At 47.3% G+C, this 15,763-nt stretch overlaps 1 protein-coding gene across 10 annotated transcripts in view; it reads left to right on the top strand.

The window, feature by feature from the left end:
• Dys (Dystrophin) overlaps positions 1 to 15,763 on the top strand; it is a 488,311-nt gene that overhangs the window by 16,625 nt on the left and 455,923 nt on the right. For 2 of the 10 annotated variants that reach the window (XM_065448313.2, XM_065448315.2), the window contains exon 1: positions 1,118 to 2,530. The exons of 6 other annotated variants lie outside the window; for them this stretch is intronic. In XM_065448313.2, the coding sequence (XP_065304385.2) occupies positions 2,245 to 2,530 (286 nt within the window). In that variant the 5' untranslated portion in view covers positions 1,118 to 2,244. Of the gene's footprint in view, positions 1 to 1,116; positions 2,531 to 15,763 lie in introns of those variants that run through there. 2 more of the 10 variants (XM_065448314.2, XM_065448316.2) reach the window with 2 other exon arrangements.

Genomic DNA, 15,763 nt, shown 5'->3' with positions numbered 1-15,763 from the left:
GAAATAGACTATCGAATTTGTTTTAAAGCAGCAGTTATTCTGTAGCAAGTAGCTTTTCAGTTGAGCCTTTGGTCTCATTGAGAACTTTTATGTGGGGCATGTGCGTTTAACCACTTGAAAGCCTCTTGGAAGCAATTTAAGTGTTCCATTTCATATTGCTCGAGGGGGAATAGATTGTGAACATTTATCCGCGTGGTACCAGTGGTGCCAGACAGCGATGGAAAATACTTTTATCATAATCATTTGATCAGAAATTGTCACTAGACTTTAGGAACAACGAGTGAAATACAAACGGCCTCGCAAATTGCGTCTCTGTCGCAACGGTCTGTCGAAAGTGGAAACATTCGCTTTCACTTTAACTCCGCACCATTGCTCATACGCTGGACCCTATTGCTGCAGTCTCAAAGGATAATACCAGAACGCAGTAGCGAAAAAGGCAAGCTTCTGACGCAATGCCGCAGTCACATAGTTAAGCACGAGCGTTGTCTTACAACTTGTCGGGATCGCTGAAATCTAGACAGCTGCTGACCGAGGCCCTCATTGTAGAAGCGCCGCTGCATGGTGGACCAATGAGCATGCGCAATACAGCGGCTTAGAAAGTTCGCGGACGATATCTCACGTGACAGTACATACGTGGTAATGAAGCCATGGTTGTCAACGTTTCATGAGAAAGCATCGGAACGGTTCCTGTCGGAGATTGCTGTGTACTGCCATGGGAAGTGCGTGTGATGTACCACGGGTAAAGTACCTCGAGCAGCCAGTCACGCGGCAATTCTGCGTGCATTCATGGGCGTCGTTGGTAATTGAGTGATTAGCCATCGCTATAATCGGCGCATGTCATGATCGACAAAGGCATTTCTTTCGCGCTGTCACCGATGCGGAATAAAACGCTCTGTCGTTGAAGCGCCGGCCACATTTGCTAGGCCACGTTCGTACACTCGCGCACATCCCCTCACGTCACAGAGGGGCCGGCTAATATGCGGTAACGAGATGAGGGAACAAATGGGACGCGCGTCGCAAGGACAGTTGCGTCGCACAGCGCAGCGGAGAAAAAACAAACGGCACTCCCGGGAACGGAAGGGACGCACTGTCTCGCTCTCTGGACGCGGCAGCGGAAAGGCGTGGAGAAGAGAGGAGAGCGTTGATGTGCTCCCAAGTGCACCGGAGAGCAGAGGAGGCGGCGTTCGGAGGATGGAGAGCTCACGTGACAGTCCTGGCCCACGTGATGCGCCCGGAGGCTGCTGGGAAGACCAAGCGAGGGAAGAAAAAAACAAAAAAGACAAAAAACAGAACCGCAGGCTTCAGCTATTGGCCGCGTGGCGGCAGGAGAAGCCTCCCCTCCAGTGAAGCGGGCTCGAAAGGGAGAGCCCCGTCACACACAGCCACGTTGGCTCGCTCGCGTCGCCGCTGCTCACTCCTGTTCCTTCGCAGTCTCAGTAGCGCGAGCTTTCTTGGCGGACCCTTTCGAGCTTCAGGGCTTACGCCCTGTTCTTAAACTGCCGTCGTCCGCCGCTGCAAGCACTTATATCAGCGCACTGTTCGGAATTGTTCGCGTGACGACGGGGAACGGTGCGGCGATGTGACAGCGATGTCGCCGGGTGCAGACGGTCGGTGAAAGCGTGCGGGAGAGAACATCGTCAACGCTCGGAATTTCGTCTGCAGCGGCAGGAGCAGAAGACAGCGCCCGGTACTCGCTGACGCACGGTTCGGTAGGTGCGCTGCGTGCAACGCGCGTTTTGCGCGCTCAAGCTGCTACGGCTGCTCTTCGCTCTCGATTCGAAATCACGGACAAACGGGCGTTCGTTTTCAAAGGCGCAGCGCGGCGACGAGCGCGTGCTTGCGTCTGGAACACTCATCGCTTATGCACGCATGCAACGGATGACGCGATCTCGTCGAGCTCTGTAGCAACCGGACATTCAACACGCCTCGCGAGGGGAAGCGGCATTTTGGTTTGCCTCAGTGCCATCTGCTTTTCTCGTTGCTAGAAGTTGCTTCCTTCCCGCCATCACTTTGAGCGGACTGTTTCCATCGCCTGTTTATCGACAACGTGCAACCTGCGACGAAGTATGCCACTGATAAGGAAACCTACGAAATGGAAACGCGCTTTGCAGCGTGCGGCTTGGTGAGTGCGTGCTGTTTGTGAGGTGCGCGTGGTTGCGGTGTCGGTGGCACGCTGTGCGAGCTCCTCTTCCTGAAGTTCCTGCGGGCCAGTGTGTCGAGTGTTAGTGTCCTCCGGTCATCAGTATGCATCGCAGACGACCCCCCGCAATCCCTCCAAGACCGTCATTTTCTGCAAGTTTCGGCAGTGGTGGTGGTGTCGGCGCAGGAAGCGGTCCTTCGAGGCACGGAGGCTTCGTGATCCCCGCGCTTGATGTGACCGACTACGACGACGAGGAGGACGACGAAGAAGAGGCAGCGGCAGGAGGAGGAGAGGAGGACGAGGAAGAAGAAGACGACGACGACGATGACGACTACGAGCGCGACAGGTGGCGTCGGCGGAGACGGGACGACGAGCTCGAGATCGACGAATGTGAGTGTACTTTAAGCGCATTCCAGCATCCATTAAAAAAATGAGAACAAAAAGAAAAGGTGGTGTACGGTTGTGAATCGCGGTGCATATAATATAGTTCTTGGGCAGAAGGGCGGAATGTCTGCCTGCTTGTCCTCCGATACCCGCCGCTTTCTACGATAATCACTGGACGGAAAAACACTGGACCATTATACGCGGTATTGACGTGGTTTTGTTTGAGCTGGATGTAGCACATATGTCAGTTGTCTGTCTTCCAGGACCCAAAAATCTTAGGGTCATAAGGGTCATAACCTGAGGCGATTAAGCGCGAATACCTGCGGCACTGATGTCGGCACGTTAGTGCACGTAACTTAAAGCCACGACTTACAATACTTGAGCATGCAGCATGAAAGCAGGACGAGGGCGAAAAGGGTGAGAACGGGATACGGTATCCCGTTCTTTCACTTTTCATCCTAGTCCTGTTTTCGCACTGTATTTTCAAGCATGAAATATTTCCAGCTAACCCAGCCGTCTATCCTGCTTACACCTGACAATGTAAGCAGCAATGAATGTAGAAATATAGACAATACACGTTAGAAAAAAGTCGCAGTTCCGCCCAAAGGTGAAGCATCGATTGCGATATCAAATTAGTACACAGCTATACGAAGTAAGGAAAGTAGTTTTATCGGCAGTATAAACTTGGAAACATTCGCTTACTAACTGGATTAACATGCATGGTATCAGCGCTCACAAGCATACATGGACACATCAAATTTGATGAGCGCGGGCACTGGCTGCAAAACGCTGGACGCTGGTGTGAGCAAGCACGGCAGCAGCAGCGAGCGAAGTGCGCTTCGTGCGCTCTATCGGTTTCAACGCATTAGCGGCGAGAACACAGCGCACACAAAGGTCTGCAGATCCCTTTCAAGACACGGCGCGCGCAACTGCTCACGGCCGCAAACTACTCGCTTGTTGGCGCAATCCGCAGTCCCCTTCCCTCCCAACCATCGCCTCTTATTCGCAGCATATACTCGCTTAAACATTCTTTGGCCGCTTCTACTATATCTTTGTCTTCCCTTTCGAATCAATCAATCAATCAATCAATCAATCAATCAATCAATCAATCAATCAATCAATCAATCAACTGCAGCCAAGGACCTCACTTATGACTGCACACAGATAGGGTCGCGTGCCTGTCTCGAAGTGCTTTTGCAATGCTGAACGCAGACTGAATAGTATGGCTCATGTGAGGAGCTACATACGTTGCACGTAAGGTTGTAAAGAAACGGGAGAAAGGAACGGGGTAAGAGGACGAGAAAGAAATCATATGTACAAAACAGGGAAGGGGAAACAACTCAATACACATGCACCAAGACGTCGAGTTGGACTAGCTTGGTGGAAGTTCTCAACAGAAGGTGATTGAAGCGCAAAAGCGCACAGACAAAAAGAGCAAGAACATAAAAAAAAACATGCGCTACGCTGTCTGTCTTTCTGTTTCCTTTTTTTTTGTATGTGTGTGTGCGCGCTCTTGTACTTCATGATCTTTCTATTATTATTTTAAGGCGTACACTCAAGTTAGCTACCCCTCAGGTGCGCATAGTTGCCTACAAATCAATTATCTGTCCTATGTTAGAGTATGCCGTGATAATTTGGGACCACTTCACTAAATCCAACATTGAAAAATTAGGAAGAATACAGAAAAAGATTCTAATTAAGGTTCATTTACAACACAATGGTCGCAGTTCTATTAGCGAATTAATACGAAAAGGTAATTTTCCACCAGTTATATATAGAAACCGTGTTTGCGGACTTAAATTTTTTTATCAGTCGGTAAATGGTCAGTACAAGATTACCACATCACATATCTTGACTTCATCAGCAGGTTACGCTACGAAAAAAAGGACATTCGCAAACAATTACGCCTTTAAGGTAAGAAGTCAACTCCTTTAAATATTCTTTTTTCTTCGGACAATAAACGATTGGAATAACCTCTCTAAGAAGCTGTAACCCAGAAATCTTTGGTATTCTTTAGGAGCATTTAATTTGAAATCTTCTGTATCGCATTAGTACTGACTTGTTATTAGTTGTATTTTATTTTTTGCCCAAGTGTACCTTTTCCATGAAAATGTACCACTCTGCTTTGGTCTTAGACCGCAGTATACTTATAATAAAAACACATGCACACCTCAAATGCTTCAATGTCCCCTAGTTCATCAAATTACCGCACTCTAAAGCTTCTTTTACGGACGTCGTAGTATCTGAGTTTTAAAAATATCGAACAGCGTTAGTCCGAAAGAGTAAAGATAGGAAGCGGCACGCTCGTAATCTCTCAAATCAAGATACGGAACGAGCGCGTGAAAACAGTGCAACGAACGTGACAAAGTCGAGGGAACACAAACGCAGCGCTGTGTTTATCCTTCTTCGACTTCGTCCCGTTCCATACACTGTTCCCGCTCGTCGCAGTTGTGTGCCAAGCGGCCTACTTCTGCCGAAGCTTCTGACCGAACCTCTCTTTCTCTTTTATGCGAAGCATATTACGAGGGCTCAACCCAGCTCCTCAGGCGCGGCGGTGACCATGAAATCACGTGACACCGTGACGTCACGACAGAGGAGAAGTGGCTTTGGCTCAACTCTTGCAAGACGGGCTGGGTGGGAATCGAACCAGGGTCTCCGGAGTGTGGGACGGAGACGCTACCACTGAGCCACGAGTACAACGCTTCAAAGCGGTACAAAAGCGCCTCTAGTGAATGCGGTGTTGCCTTAGAAACGCGCTGTTTCTAAGGCGTGCGTCTCTTGCTCAGGCGCACATTTCGTTGCCGCGCCGAACGCTGCTTTGCTCGACGCTCACCGCGTCCAATGCGGGGCGCGTAGTCGCTGCCCTGTAGCCCATTGTCTTACACCCCTTGGCGGGTCGACGGGAACGCTGTCGCGTTCCACTCTTGAAGGCGAAGAAGTAATGCATGAGTTGTTTCTTCGTCTAGCCGAACCAAATATAGCCAAGCAACAGCAGTTCACCAGGCTAAACAGTGGTTCAACAACTAAAATAAAGGCTAGTATGCTTCGCATCCTGGGCTTAACCTTACCTAAGCCACAGCCATTTTTTTTCTCTGTCCTCCTCCTGCGTTGGCTTCTTGCATTTTTAGATGTATTGGCCAATGAACGCTCCAAAGCCGTTACCGTCCTTGCCGACCAAACATTCCAAACATACTGGGCTTTTTTACCAGCACTTTACTGGCATAAATTTACCATGTCACATGTATAACCAACGGATCGAGCGATGTATGTATAGAAAATCATTAAGAGAAAGAAATGCAATTGCTGAATTTCATGAAGCGCTCGCAAAACTCAGTGTTTGTCAAGGTACATTCCAGTACTGGGATAACAGGAATCTGTATACTAGATCGGATGGCCCATAAAAATGCATCTCAAGTGCAAAGGCATACGTAACCATCACACCAATTTTATATTTCTTTTCATTTAAAAGAAAATGTAAAATTCTAGTGAGTTATAATCGCAGAACTCTAATTTACACCATCAAAATGTTTATAAACATTAGCAATAAGAAAATTTCCGAACGCAAATAATTATGACAAGTTTACAACGACATTACTTCACAACTACATAACTTCTGTTATGTTCTAATGATAGTTTAAACCTAACTAACGCAAGATCCTACCTTGTTGTTCACATGAATTTTTGTAATGACTGGGTTACGTAAGTTTAGCAAGTAGCTAAATACCAGTATAGCCACGCGCAATGCACCAGATTTGTCCGCTTTCTCAAGATAAGAAGTTAACAAAATTGCGATTTTGATTTGCTGTGGAGCTGTGGAGCCGTAAACGTGACATTTCATAATTTTCTTCATTCTTTTGTAACATAGCGTCTGCCACCATAATTTGGCTCGTTAAATAAAGCACAAGAAATTGTATTGGAAATTTGCTGAAATCAGTTGAGCGGTTGCTTAGTTCGAGCATATCTGCATTTGTCATGTATTTGAATAGTAAAGTTGGAGTTGTGCCTGAGCTAACAATGGTGGTTTGCACGATTCCTATCAACCAAGCTGCACAATGTATTGCCGAGTGGTACGCGCGAGAGTTCAACGTTAGGCATATATTTCTCGTGCTCGTGCATGTGGAACAGAAGTTTATCGGTCACTTGCTGTCGCCATTACTTTCAAACACGTTTGTTTTCAACAGCTTTCTGCGTCTCCTCCACGCACGTTCGAGGCTAGGTACCTCACATAGCGACGCTTTAACGCAGCAAAACGTGAAGTAGCATAGGTCACACTCTTTCAAACCGCTGCAATAGGCGTGGCCGTGGAATTTCGCATGTGGCGTACGCCAAGCTGCTGCACTACGAAGAGCATGCCTTAATGTCCCGCCCTAAACGAGTTGTTTGGAATGTGAATGTAGAAAAAGAACACGGATGGGAAGACCCATCTCCTGTTGTGGATACGTGCCTTGTTTCGAAGGATAACAACAACAACAACGACGACGGTGACAAATAGTCTCTAAAACGGCTAGTTTGGATACGGCAGGGGTCTAGCAGCGTTTCCTATTTAATTATGCCATTTGATTTGAAAATCTTGTTTTACTGTCCTCTATTTCGCCTTGTTCCTTTCCTTTTTTTTTTGTTCACAGCACCTACTCATGCGGTCATTTTTGAATAATCCAACGACTTTTATTTTCGCTCACTCACTCACCACCAACTCAATAAATAAATAAATAAATAAATAAATAAATAAATAAATAAATAAATAAATAAATAAATAAATAAATAAATAAATAAATAAATAAAGCAAGCAAGCAAGAAAGAAAAGTAGCTTGCAAATGGTAGCGAGTAATTTTACCTCTGTATCAAATCAAAACTAGTCAAGAAAGAAGAACGTTAATTCTTCATCGCTTTTTATCAGCTTGTTAACTTAGTCGCCATTTTTAAAGCGAGCCAATAATACCCCAGAATTATTTTTCAGATGTATTACAAGGTCTGGGGACGAGACTGTAAACGACATAACGATGTAAAATATTTAAGCGTCCTTCGAAAATTCATTTGATTACGTGCACAAAACGCTATAGACAAGCCTTGCGAGTTTCTAAGAGGTATGCATCATAATTCAGATGGAAAAAGATACAGATTAGGATGAAGCCGATTTCAAATCCATCTTCAGAACAGCAAGACGACCTAGGGCCCATGAATCCTAATGTCATTTGCACGATCCCGCACGCAAATATTTAAATGACGTTAGTCTTAATGGATGTGCTTAGGTAAGGAGATACCCAGCTGATGCGCGTGATGCCTGCATAAGAAACGAAGGAAGTAAAGCAAGAAGGAAATAATAATAGAAAGAAAGGGCTGGAGGCGTAATGATGAACAGACAGCCAATAAAGATCTGAGCGCGTAGCGAAGGTCAGACATTACGCCAGACCTGGCGCGGAATGGCGCTTCATTATCGAACGCAGGGAGAACTTTCGTAATGGATATAAACGACTTTACAAGTCTGACACTCTTCGTTCAAAAGCTGCAAATGAAAAATAAAATAGGCGGTCTCTATCTATCTCTTTTTCTGTATACGTCCTGAAGGAAGCGGGCACAGTTCAAGTTGTGATTTTACGTTATTTGCGACGTTACTCTGGGCTTCGCCATTTGCTTTCAGTGAAATCTTCCGATCGCCATGAAATTCGACGGTATTAAACATATACGTGCTGCAGTGGCTTCTGATGCAATGGTGTTAAGAAACTCTAGGCTTTAAGCAATCAGTGTCATTAGCGACACGCGTGTATAGCGCGTATACATACTCGTGCCCCGACTTGGCCTACAGTTCCTCGTGACAAATTTTTTATCACTTTCTCAGCGCTATCTTTACCACTCAGTTAGATGAGGTGAACTTAGAAATGAGACCTAGCTAAGAAAAATAAATAAATGGGAAAACAAGCTTGAAGCAAATAACGCGAAGAGAAAGAAAAGAAAAAGACACAGCCCGAAAAAAGGAGACGTACACAGCGCTGCGTGTGTCTTCCTTTCTGTCGTATCAGGTTTTATTTATCTATTATAGATTTCTCTCGTATGAACCCTTTGTCGTATTGTATTAAGAACGGTATACCCATTCGCCAAAAAAGCTATCCTTCTGCAGGGAAACAAAGCCGACAATTTCTATATTTCTGCGTGTGAAAAGAAAAAAACTGCTATCGAGAAGTTTTCATGTAAGATATTATGTAAGACAGCCGTGAGTATCTGGGGCATATCAATCATCTTATACTGTAGCTCCCGGGCGTAAAGGCTCATTGGTATCTGGAGCAAAAACAAGGCGAAGAAAAACAAATCGAGCAAAACGCCGAAATGACCCGGAGGGACACACTGTGTATATATAAGCTGTTGCGCTCAAAGCGAAATTAACTGTGCGCGCGAAGTGCATCTGTCTTCTCCGTACTTAAGCTTGTTCGAGTGGGCGCGCGCGAGAGTGACTGTACGAAGAAATAAAGCGGCGGAGGAACAACGCGCCTCGCTCAACTCGTCGTATCGCGCACATGTGCGGCCCTTCCCAGAAAAAGAGGCGCCGAGGAATTGATGAGCGCGAGCCCTCGCCCAAGGCCTCCGCGCCGTCCGAGAATAGGATCGCGGCCCTCTGGGGGCAAAAAAAAAAAAAAGAAGAGTCGGCCGAAAAGCCTCGAAAAACCGTTCACCTTGCCTCCCTCCGCGAGCCATGTGCACGCCCGGTGGAAACGCGCTGGGCTCGGCGCTCGCGCGGTCTGGAGCGAGCGCTCGTCAAGGTTGTCGCGGTCCGCGGCGCGCGTAGATATGACAGAAATTGTGGAGACCGCGGAAGCCACGGTGGGAGAAAGAGCCTGGGAGGTGAAGCAAAAGCGAGCGCGGTTTGTCGGCTGTGTTGCGCGTGAGACACGGCGCCCGTGATCTCGAAACGCGGTCAAGGAGTCGTGACATCGGGTCGGATGTTTTGCGACTACTGGCCAACTTCGGAATACTTCTTGTTCTAATATACGCTGTCTGCATTTTTTGTCACATTCGAATATGTGAATGGAATGGAAAACTTTATTGACTCTTTTAAGGTTTTAGCGGGTCGAGGCCGAAGTCTTCATTCTTGAAGCTGGGGTCCTCTTCAGCCATGGGTGGGCCCCTAGTCCAGGGCTCCACCCAGCCGGGCCGCCTCACACGCGTGCGCTATTAGAGCTCTTTGAGCCTCTAGCTCACGGCTGGTGAGCCAGCTCTCCCATTGCTCCGCACTTGGTGTTTTGTGTTTGTGGAATGCCTGGTTTCTTGTACACTCCCATGTAATGTGGTATAATGTTGGTTTAGCTCCACACCACGGACACGTTGCGCTATACTGCGTGGGGAACATCCTACTTAGTATGTGTAAGTTTGGGAAGGAGCCCGTTTGCAGTCTCCGCCATCCTGCGGCCTCCTCCTTTGTTAATGCTTTATGTGGTGTGAGCTTTAATTTCTCTAAATAACACAATAATGGCGTTTCTACACGGCCTTGCTAATTAAGCGTCATTAGCTACTAGTGTAGAACTTCATTTGCCGGAAGGCTCGAAACTAAGGTCTTGAAAAAGTACTGTAAGCAAAGAATACATCAGGAATTTACAAACAGCACGCATTAAAGAGACATGGAGAAATTTAAATTCAGGTCAAACCGCGTACCTGTAAGGCACCGAGCCATGTGCTTGGTGGCCCATGGGTAATGTCGTTCAAGTGCCGAGAACGATGTGGTGGACTCGGTTCCCGGAACGCGGCGGCAGTTGCATTCCGATGGCGATAGAATACATGATTGTCCACGTGTTAAAACCACAAAGTCATCATTTATAACGATCTTAGATGGAACGCCCACATTGATTACATCCAAAAGAAGTCGATAAAAAAGCTCGGATACTTAAGGAGGTGTTTGGGCAAGTATACACAAGAAACTAAGCTTCTAGCGTGCAAAACCTTTATTCGGTCACTACTAGAATACTCTACAACTGTGTGGGTTCCATACACAAAAAGAAACACTTCAACATTGAAAAGAATACAGAGGAAATTGGTTAGGTTTGTTTATAACAAATACAGTTGGCAGGCATCACCTACAGCTCTCTTAGAAACCGCTAAATTTGAAAGATTAGAAATTAGGCGATTCCGTGAGAGAATAAATCTTTTTTTATATCCTTGGACAATTAGGTATTGGGATGGTTATATAGTTAAGCGGTGCAAAGCGACGGCCCGCTCGCTCCTACCTCACTAAAAATATGTAACCGAGCTTTTATGTGACACCAACTTGTTCCGATATTTCTTTTTCCCAAGAACTATAACCAATTGGAATTGTCCAGCAGCTGTAGTCGAATGCCCGCCAGTATCCTCTTATTTACATACCTTCGATTCCGCAACACATAACGCTGATGTAGATGAGCCTCGCAATTTTTTGCGTCTCTGTATATATATATATATATATATATATATATATATATATATATATATATATATATATTGTAACTTCGCCGTACAGCGTTCTCACTAACTAAGCTTCTTGTTGAAACCTTCCAATTCTTCCCGTTTATTGCTGAACTTATTCATATGTGTTTACTGTATATCTGTTGTATGTATGAAAACAATTGTAACCCACTCCTGCCTAACGTCTGAACCTAGACTGGCAGTATTGAAATAAAAATAAATGTCGGACCAACTGGCCCACGGTATGTGCCTTACACGACGGTCGGCCAGCCTTCGGTGAGACTTGCGCCTGTTGCCCTCTCCCAGCTGCTATTTATTGCAGGCCTACTGCACCTATTGTGGGGTCATGCCGAATGACTTGGCTCATGAAGGCGTCACTGCTGCCGAAAGTATTCGGCTATATCCAGGCCGCCCACCAGACTACTATCTGTGAACGTATGGGCCACATCGTAGATACCTGCTGGACTTCATTGAACAGAACGAGCTTTATACGCACGTGTAGGATGACTCACCCGTTTTATGCCCCAGGGCAAACATTTCAATTTAAAAAAAAAAGTTAAAAGTGCCCTTTGGCGCGCCGTTTCTCGTAGCCCATGACCAATATATCCATTCAGTCTGATCTGTAGCCTAATCTAATATATTCAATTTGTCGCGAATAACTACATCATACCTTCCTTCCTCAACGCAGCGCATTTTTAGAGTGGCACAATGTGGCAGACGCGATTGCTTCCTAAATTCTCGCACGTGCGACGCCGCTTACGCAATTCTTTCCCGTCGGTCCAACGCGCACCCCTGTCGGCTTTTCCCTCGAACATTACGGTCTCCCGACGATATAAAACCTGGGACATAACGCATTTTCCTTTTGCCGCCGTCTCGCGGCCGCGAGGGATCCCCGACCAGATCGATGCTAATGTACAACTGACGGACACGTAGGCGCCCCAGAGGAGACGTGCTTTTACGGCGCCGTACCGGGCCGTGGGCTCAACGCGCGGGAAATATTCGCAAGAGTGGATGTCTGGTCGTGTCGGTATTGCATCGCTAAATGTAAGAGCACGAACACAGACGGGGTTGAACACCAAGAGTGATGTGGGGCTCAGCTCTTGTTTGCTTCGCGTTTTTTACATATGCAGCATCGCGGGAAAGTTCTCTCCGCGCGCTCGCACCCCCGTGCTTGCTATGCTCCGTGTGCGCTGATGCGTTACCGTATGCTGCGGGGGCCCCGCAATGGGGGCCTTCTTTTATTCATACGGGTCGTGCATGTTGACTTGCAACGCCACACAGCGCCCGCACATGTCGACTATAACTCGCTTTTGTCCGGTACTTCGTTCGCATACTATAGTGCGACATAACGTATGGCATTATATACATAGGCGTTGCGCAAGGTTCGACGACATTATCAGAGAAGTGGCACGGCTTCCTGTTTAGTTTAGCTCGTAGAGCTCACAGCATGTTTAATTTAGCGCGTAGCTTGGTGCATGTAACACGTAGCTCGGTGTGTGTTGTGAAATGTGGGATTCGATATATACAGTGTACTATATACAGTGCGTTCAATACAACAAAAATGGTCACTGCATAATTCCTATCCAGTCCGCGACTGCAGCTCCGTTGAGGTAACCTTTGTAACAAGGTCATTGTCGCCGGCTGCCCTATCAAACATGCGATCAGACTTGCGGCCACGGTCGTTTCCAAGGCAACTTTACGCCTCCCTGCCATCAAAACTATATGGCTGCATATTGCTTCTAACCTCTCCACTTAAACTCCCTTTAACCCTACCTAAATATATACGGATATCACTATGCCTTCCCTGTTTATATCAGTCACATCTTTTCATATTTTCTGCTCACGACGAGTATATACGCCATCACAGCTATCACCCCCATTATTGATACAAACAGAGAATAACTAGGCCCCACGAAAGGTGTATTTACCGACGCAACGTTTCATTGTGCTGTCAATGCACGAACAAGAGAGTGCTGTAGCGGAACGAATGCGTCTCCGTGGGTGCCGAACGCGGGGTGCAGTGGGTGTAATTTCGTCGCGGTCCGACGCAGACAGAAGGCGAAGGCAGCGTGGGTGGCCGCCGTCGTCTTTTTCTAAACCGGGCACGTTTCCTCCGAGAACCGCGCCCCGACCCGGAAGCGGCCGGGGTCGACCATGCGGGACCGCCCGATTGGGAAACCCGCGCGCATGCGCGGGGCCGAAGGCGCGTGCGTTCACGTGCCTTGCGGCACTCGCTGGAGCAGCGGCTGCAGTGTAACGGCACTGCCTCGCTTGTACTCGGTGCGAGTTTAAAAAACAATACGCTGAATACGATGATTAAGGTCAAGATGTGTTGGTAGGTTACGCTTCTGCAACAGCACAACAACTCTCAATGCGCGGGGAAGCTTGGCATGCCGGAAAAGACGCAGGAGTGAGTGGCGACACCACGCCAAGTTTTCGCACTAGCTCGCCGTGACGTCAGAGATCTTGACAGCGCCTAATTGTGCCTTGTTAATTGTGTGCCGAGAAAAAAAAAACGACTACACTGCATTTTAGAGAAACCAGAGGCGCGATCGAGCAAGTTTCGGTGACCTTTCTCGCATCGGAATGACCGAACTACGAGAATTCACTGCAATTCCGTGGCGTCCCGCTGACGCACCTGCGCGGAAGTATCGCAGAAGGATGCAAAAAAACACCTTTAAATAATATTTTCCATGAAATGGAAGAAAATATAGTTATTAAAATAAATATGCCAATCACTAATTTTGCGTTGCCCTTTATTAATGTCCCACCAAAGCGAACATTCCAATACATTTGTGGGCCGATGTGGCATGCCTTTTGAGGTGCATGCGTGCAGATGGGCGAATGTCGAGTTGCGAAGGACCTCAAGGTCAACTGGGAGATCCGGTGGAGGAGTTCCATGCGCCATCTGACTTGTGAACATGGACACGATAATCAAGCGCTCGGTTGCACGAAACTTACGCTTAGAGCTAGGGGTTATTAGTTTTAAGGTGACACAAATGACAGAACATGATAATCAACTTGAATAAGATGCACAAAAATACGAACACAACTAAAGATGAAAAAGAACAGTCGCAAAGTCACACTTAGCCACGAGATGACCAAATACTGAAGCACAGAGCTCACGAAAGACTAAAGTATTTATTCCAAGTTACATCGCCAGGTAAAAAATGGATCACCCTAACTAATTTATATTTAGGATTAATCACAGTTCTTGCCGCCACCACCCTTCTCGATAGGGCTAAACGACTGCTTTGAGAATATCGTTTTTTTTTTCCTATAGAGTCATCGCAGAACGGAAAAAAGTTTCCAGATGCTGTAATTTGCTCGTCAACTGTAAATGTTTTGTTGTATAACATAAACACTTTAATATTGTCTGATGCTAAAACTTTTGCATCCAGTAGTTTGTGCTTTGAGTCGCTTGAATCAACGTCATCGAGACGAAATAATCTCGGTGGCGTTGGGCCAGGTTAATCCGTCTGCTAATTCCTTTTAAAATATTACTGTGGGAGTCTGTGTGTTGTTAGATATGGAGCTGTTTCCTGCGATTACTTCGAGTTCCCCAAACCACTTCGAGTCGCAGCACAGCTAATTGAGGAATGCCGAAGCAGGAAAGCACATTCCAGAGGAGCGGCCGAGCAAACAAGTTTAAGGCAACAAGTTCACGTGCCAACAAGTTCGTGCGCCGCCGGGATTAGCAGGTGGGCCTCGGACAATGGAGCATGAGCAGCCCTCCCCTTCTCCTCGTTAGAAGTGCATTGTCAGTCTGCGAGGCAAGACCGCAGAGAGCCGCCAGGTGTGACACCGCGACACGGGCGCCTACCATTGGCTGAAAGTGGCGTCATCGGAGCGGACTCTCCCATTGGTCAAACATGACGTGACTTACAGTGCTCGAAGTGTTTATAAGAAGCCTTCCAGAGAGACCTGAGCATTCTGGGACATTCCCTGATTCCTTGATTCACCTCTCTCGAACTTCTTGCCGCGGGCCGCAGCGTCCGAGTTGCTGCCGGCCCGTAATGACTGTACGTCTGTTACCTGACGCTCACCTCCTTGTACATAATGTAGAATAAACCCTCCCAAGTTTTGGGTTTTCATCCCGACGTCCGTCCCCCAACCCCTACATCTGGTTGGCAGCGGTGAGATCGCCTCCGAATGCATCAGCTGGTGGCAGCGCTACGGATGAACCTTCGTCGAGAGAGATCCTAAGGAACCGGGAAGAGCGAAGAAGAGAGAGCCTTCGTCGAAAGAGGTCCGAAGAAACTGGGAGTAGCGAAGAAGGAGCGAGCCTTCGACCCAGGGAGTCCGGAGGAACCGGGAACAGCGGACGAATGAACCGGATGGCAGGGTGCTGCAACCGTAAGTGAGCGCGTGGTTTTTTTCCTTATGATTCGCCAGACTCAAAGGTTGTGTGTTCAATTTTGATAGTTCTGGGAATCGGGAGTTTGATGCACTGTGTATTTGCACAAATTAATTAAGGAAAACAGTTTTAACCACCTGTCGGGGCAGCTGCCATGGATGTTAGAAGGTTGACGAGGTTAGACTTGTTGTTGGTGTGCGACGATTTGGGAGTTGAGGCGGACGAACGGATGAAAACGCCAGCTATCATAAAGGCGATTAATGATAGTGGCAACGATGACAAAAGCATTGAGCTTGCTTGGGAGGTGATACAGGAGCCACGGGAGCGTGTGCGTCGTGTACGTTTGCGGGAGCGTCGTGAACTTAGGAGTGAGCTTAAGCGTGAAGAACGCGAGAATGAACGGAAGCAGGAGCTTCAAGAACTTACTCTTAGGTGTCAGCGTCACGAACGTGAGAAGG

Source organism: Dermacentor albipictus, chromosome 5 (genome assembly GCF_038994185.2).
Source record: "Dermacentor albipictus isolate Rhodes 1998 colony chromosome 5, USDA_Dalb.pri_finalv2, whole genome shotgun sequence".
In the NCBI taxonomy this organism is placed as follows: domain Eukaryota; kingdom Metazoa; phylum Arthropoda; class Arachnida; order Ixodida; family Ixodidae; genus Dermacentor; species Dermacentor albipictus.
The sequence above is the reverse complement of the archived record's forward strand: the minus strand, read 5'-3'. Positions and strand labels throughout refer to the sequence as shown.